This window comes from Muscardinus avellanarius (genome assembly GCF_963383645.1).
Source record: "Muscardinus avellanarius genome assembly, chromosome: 9".
In the NCBI taxonomy this organism is placed as follows: domain Eukaryota; kingdom Metazoa; phylum Chordata; class Mammalia; order Rodentia; family Gliridae; genus Muscardinus; species Muscardinus avellanarius.
This window is the reverse complement of record NC_137795.1, coordinates 65,122,767-65,129,208: the sequence shown is the minus strand read 5'-3', so window position 1 is coordinate 65,129,208 and position 6,442 is coordinate 65,122,767. Positions and strand designations below refer to the sequence as shown.

General features: G+C 37.0%; 1 protein-coding gene across 1 annotated transcript; it reads right to left on the bottom strand.

The window, feature by feature from the left end:
• Positions 1-2,709: 2,709 nt before the first annotated feature.
• On the bottom strand, positions 2,710-5,737 carry GNGT1 (G protein subunit gamma transducin 1; the record flags this gene model as incomplete). Its single annotated transcript, XM_080701036.1, has 2 exons — positions 5,636-5,737; positions 2,710-2,838 (listed from the first exon to the last, which is right to left on the bottom strand). Exons 1-2 carry the CDS (start codon positions 5,729-5,731, stop codon positions 2,710-2,712), a joined length of 225 nt encoding a protein of 74 aa, XP_080557162.1. The 5' UTR covers positions 5,732-5,737.
• Positions 5,738-6,442: the final 705 nt, after the last annotated feature.

Here is a 6,442-nt window from a genome sequence, read left to right as displayed (position 1 = left end):
CCCTGGCCTGCTTTTAGTTAAAAATAAATAATGTATTAAGTCACTTAAATTGTTAGAGACAATTTGTTAGTTGGTGTGGCTGTTTCGAAAAGGAACAGAACTCAGTGCTTCGGAAATTTACAGTGTAGCGTGGAAATAAAGGCACATGATAATAAAAGAAAGGAAAATAATGTTAAGTGATTTATGAAATAAAATGCTCTTGAGAAAGCATAGGACAATTAGCTTCAGAAGAGAGGGATTTCAAAAAGTACAATGAGAGTGGGTGGAGGGACAATTTACGAAGAGGGATCATTATGAACAAATTTCAAATGGGAAAATATGCTGTCATGCCAGGGCTTTGAATTGAGTACAGGAAGTCTACATGGGTTATAATAATAGAGGACATTAATTAATTTTGTGTGTATGGTACTGGGGATTGAACCTGGGAGGTTTCTTCCTCTGAGATATGCCCCCAGCCATATTTTATTTTTTTTATTTTGAAACAAGGTTTCACTAAATTGCTGAAGGTCTAACTAAATTGCTGAGACTGGCCTTGAACCTGCAATTCTGCTGTCTCGGCCTCCGAATTACTGGGATCACAGGCATGTGCCCCCACTCCTGGTTGAGGACATTTATTAAGGCTTCTTTCTATATGCCTATTCCTGATCTAAGGAATCCCACCAATAAATATCTAATAAGGATCCATCCTAACCCCTCATTTTATATGTGGGAAGCAAACAAACAAGGGGTTTCACAGAGTTGACATTGCTTTCCCAAATATCTCAATAAAGTGGAGGTGAAAGGGTTTTAGCTAAAAAATCATCAGCTGTGAGATGAAAACTAGGGATGTTGCTGAGGACTGTGCTTTGCATGTTACTAAATGCCATAGTGATGACTTTGCATTTTATTTTAATCAGAAATAAAAGGCTATGTGGACCACTTCACTAAAGAAACACTAATGTGTGGATGGAAAGCCCTTAGAGACAGACCACAGTTAAATACCTAACACATACAGTGTCCTTGATGGCGAGAGGTGGCATGGAGGAAAATGGAGTGGGGAAGGGAGATGGGCAGTGCTGGGGGAGTGGGGAGGGATTTTGTCATTTTAAACTGAAGAAAATAATTTCTTCTCAGGAAGAAGAAGGAGAAGCAGAAGGAGGAGGAGGAGGAAGAAGAGAAGGAGGAGAGAGAGGGAGGGAGAGAGGGGGGGGGAGAAAGAGAGAAAGAGAGAAAGAAAGAGGTGCACATAGTTTATTTATCCTGGAATGCCTTGAGACCCAAAGCACATTTTATGAAGCTATGTATGTTGCTAACTGTTGAGCCAGAGACCCAGACTCTTGACCTGAAAACGTGGTCCACATCAGTGAGTCTTCATTTTCTCCATTTCCAAATTAAGGGGTTGGACAAGAATCAGCAGATATTGGCTGAGTATTTACTATGTTCAGAGGAGGAGGGTGCTGAGTTGGCAGCCAAACTCGGGATGACCTTTAGACGTCCAGACCAAAGTATAGATGGTTTTAATTTGGGTTTTCAGAGGATGATGATCATGATCAATTAACATTGTCGAGTGTTCTGATGACTAAAGCATCCAAAATAGCATTGTCAGTGTGAGGTAGCAATAAGGCAACACTGACAGCAAAAACAGTTTCCCATTTGGGTTAATTGTACTTGCCATTTTTTACAGAAGCAGAGGCAAGATAATAGTGGTGAGTTTTCCATCACTGGTCCCCACCCTGCTCTAGAAAGTCAACTGGTAAGGTTTCCCTGGGGATGGGATGGTGTCATTTATCTTAAAGGATTCTGGAAATTTTGTCTAGTTCCTTTCTCAGTAATAATACCAGTTAACACCTATTGGGTCTCACTATGTGCCAGGCACTATGGTAAGTGTTATAGTTGCACTAGTATATTATTTAAATTCCATAAAAAATAAGAGATCGAGAGAACCACTGTCATCTTCAACCTCTTGTAGCAGAAACTGAGACTTTAAGAAAGAGTTAAGAAACATCCAAAGTTAGATAGGCAGTAAAGGGGCAGAACCAGAACTCTCTGGCTTCTGAGTTCATGCTAATAACTTGTATTCTATTACTGGTGAAATTTCCTGCACTTGAGTGACCACAGACTGAACCCTTAGTCTACTTAGTATTATGGGGAAAAGTCATATCACTAGTGACAAGTAGAATTGGGTAAGAACGGGAAAAGCAAAAAAGAGGTTATTTTAAAACCATCACCATTAACTGGGGAGTAAGAGAGAAAGGAAAACAGACAATAAAACATCAATGAAAATCTTTGCAACATATCTCCTGCCAAGATAGGACATGTGGGTAGCAAAACACAAGATCTCCTTAATGCTGTTAGCAAGAGAAAGGCTAAGAAAAATACATTTAACTATAAAAAAATTTCAGGTAGAATATTATGAGTGTTGAAAGAGAAGTGAAGAAAATAAAATATTAACTGATACTGGTAACTCAAGATACCAAAAGATGCATTCACAAAACATAGCAACTGTTTTTTTTTTTAAAGAAGGGTTCATCAATATTTATTGTTAATTATGTGTCAAACCCAGTGCTAAAAACATCAAGAGGAACATAAACTTATATGTTATTGCGTCCTAGTTTTTATTAAAAGTTTACATTTGTACATTTAAGCATTCATGCAAACTTTTAATTATATGTGAGAAAAATTTGAATTATCATTAAAATTACAGATATCCCAAGGATTTTTGTTTTTTCTTTATGAAATCACGCAGCCTCCTTTTAGCTCCTTGAAGGGATTTTTGTCTTCTGGGATGCCCTTTACTAGGGGATCCTCCCCAGATCTTTCTTCAATGTAATCCCTGACTTCTTCACAACATTTGGATACCTTAAGAGGAAGAAGAAAGAAATAATTCATTTGATTAAAACCAGAATACAGCAAATTCCAATAATTTACTTATTACAATAAATTTTCACATTGTATCTTTTAAAAATAATTTTGTCTGCTTTGGCCTATTCATATGTATTTTCTAGGACAGAGGGAGAAAGAGCTGCCTCCATGGATATCTTCAGACAAAAGGTACACAGCTGGACCCCCTCTGGCTGGGGTTCCCAGCAGACCTTGCCTCCAGCCCCTTCAAAGGAGACAGGATCCAGGCATCAGAACGCAGCTGGCAACACAAGTGACGGGTGTCACCAGAGTGAATAATGAATAAATCTTTCTCCTCATTCCAAAAATGTGACTTTTAAAGGTGGAAGGGAATGAATAGTTGTTAAATTCCAAGCTTATCACCACTCCTGGATTGTCAAATATATATAGGAGCAACTTTACTTTAAACTTGCCTACAATGATAAGTCTTGACATGGTAATACTTGAGCTCCAAGGGGGCGGGGACTTTGGCTGATTTGTAAAATGTGTCACAGATATCTAAAACAGATGCACTTAGCTGGTGTCCAGCAAATACATATGTGATGAAGCATTCCTGCTGTGTATGAGCTTGTCCCTCACGCATCTGCACCATTATTGTAATGGTTTAGTAAAAAAGAAATGTGTTAGGTATTTTAATGGACAAAGCCAGAGAGAGAGGCAATGTTCTATAAGTATGTATAAATATAAATTCCATGTATGTGTGTGGAGGTATACATATACATATGTACATATGAGATCAAGTTGATCATGCTTCTTAGCTTGAATGTGTTGTTTTCAATTAATGTTTTTATGACCAGAACTTAAAAATACTTCATTTCAGCAGTTCAGTGATCATTGCATAAGTTATTAATTCATTGATTTTTTTCAAGTAAAAGTGTTATGCAATTTGTGTGTGTGTGTTTGTGTGTGTTCGTGTGTGTGTGTGTGTGTGTGTGTATACTGAATGTTTGTGCCTCCCCAATTTATATGTTGAAGTCCTAATCACCCCATGTGATGATAATAGGAAGTGGGGCCTTTGGGAAGTGATCAGATCGGTAAAGCTCTCAGGAGCAGGATTAGTATCCTTATAAAGAGACCTCAGAAAGCTTCCTTGCCCCTTTCACCAGGTAAGGACACAGTAAGAAGATGGTGGTTTATGAATGAGGGAGGAGAATTTTGATCGTGGGCTTTCCAGATTTCAGAACTGTGAGAAATAAAGTTAAAATGAATTTTTCGCTTATGTATCACCCAGAGTATGATATTCTGTTAGAATAGCCTGAGTAGAATAAGACAGTATATATATGTTTGTGTGTGTGGAGAAATGTACCACTGTGTGGGATAAATATGTAAATTCATATCTTTATCCAGATAGATAGATAGATAGATAGATAAAGAGAGAGATAAAGGTTTATGCAGTCTACTCTTCTATTACTTTAATTTCCAAAAGCAGGGAGTTGTTGAGTCAAGGTGAAATGGAACCTTCCAAACCAGATGGGTGGTGATGTGCATGATCTTTACCCAAAATGAAAATTCCAAGGTGAGCTTACCAAAAATGAATAATAAACATGTGAGGCCAACCAGATGTCCACAAAACAACAAAATATAAATAATAAAACAGTTTTTAGATATTTCAAGTAAAGAAGAAAAAATAATTCTTCTCTCCTCCAAAAATTTCCTTTCCTTAAATTATAAAGATAAGAACTTTAACTTGTCTGTGTTCCAAGGTTTTGTGCTGGCTGTGGAATTCATTTTATCTTTACAGCAAAACATGTTTTGCCTGCATGAAAAGGGCAACAGAGGAGTCTGAGACAATCTTAAAGATAAAAGGAGCTAAAATCCTAATTTGTGAGTAAGAGTTTTGAAGAAAGCATGAAAAAAAATACAAACTCCATTTTTCACTTTGTCCTTTTGAAAAATATAAGCTACATAACACCGTTATCACTCGTGGAGGAGTCTTTGTTCTGTGAACTTCCCTAAAACAAAGAAATCTAAGGTACATATCTACATTTCCCAAGCTTTAGTCACTACTTGTTTGGAGGAAACTTAATTACTTTGCCATTTCTACTCCTTCTGATGGCAGAGGCTCTTGGCTACCATTTCCAAGAGCTGTCAGATGCTCTTGGGAGGAACCCGTGGGTTCTTATGCCAGATGTCTTTTTATTTGCAAGGGAAGAATAAAATGTACTCATTATTACTGAACGGGACAGTGCTGGAGAGGACAAGGTTGTAATGATGATGTCAACATCAAAATGTTGCATCAAATAAAGAGAAGCATATCCATTTAGAAAAGTAAAAACAAAATGCCTGCAGGCATTTTTTAAATTTTCATACTTTGTTAAAATATGTGCTCTTATATTTTCCCTTCTTTCCCTTCCTCGTTTTCTTGATGTGTTTGTTCCTTTTTTCTTTCCCTTTCCGCCATATCTTTTTTCTTCTCTTTCCTTCCTTTTTTTTTTTTTTTTTACAACTTTTTAAAATTTTGAAAACATTTCTTAGTTTAGTGGTCATGTAAAAAATAGGCTGAGGAAGGGCTGGCCTCGGCCTAGGGAAAATAGTTCCCCAACTGCTTGTCTTAGTATCTAATCAATATAGATATCTTTTATTATTAATTTTTTAAAATCTTGGAAGGGTTTTTACATAAACAATGTATTTTAAGTACATTGAATCGCTTTGGTATATAATAAAGAAATAACAAAGAACAGTCAATGTTTTCTAACCTGGCACTCCCACAACATTTCTCGCTTAAAACAAAATTCGAAAGAGTGGAGCAGCTCACCATCATTCTTTCCAGCGTCACCTCTTTCTTGAGTTGGTCAACCTCCATTTTCAACTTGTCCTTTTCCGTCAGGTCCTCGATATTGATTACTGGCATCTTCCGCCTGCTGAAAAGGTAGACCTGTTAGCACATACACCTGGATTGCTGAGCTTACTGTAATTCAATCGTAACCGACCCTTCCATCAGCTCTTCACTTACTAAGTAAACCGCTCTCAGTTTTATTTAAATTTTCCGATGATGACCAGCTTCACACAAGCTCTCTCTCTCTTTCTCTCAGAATGAGTCCAGCACTGCACACTAGTCTTGAGATTTAAAGCTTCCTCATAATCTTCACTAATATGATTACAGCTAGCATTTCACTCTCAACACCTGCCAGTCTGTTTGTGGGGAGGGGTCTGTTTAATCGGTTTGTAATCTGAAATACCTCAAGCTCCTTCTTTCTCCTGGTCTTTTTGTAGTGTGAACTTTTTGGATTTCAACCCTCCTCTGCAGTATCAAAGCCTTTTATCATATAATTTGTGCCCCTTAGCTTGAGGTCATTTTGAGGACTGTCCATTAATCCCCTAAATTGCTAGAGTACTTAATCTGGTATTAAAAGAGAACCATATAAAAAGTATCGTTATAAATTTATTATAAATAATGGATTGAAATGTGAACCAATAGAATGAAAATATAGTGAACAACTGTTTTAATCAGAAATAAACTAGTCTATTACTTAGATGTGTTTCTGCAAAACAATACCTAGAATTTGTATGTAACTGTCACAATGAATTGAGTCACAGTGATGGGCAGATATTACAGGTTAAA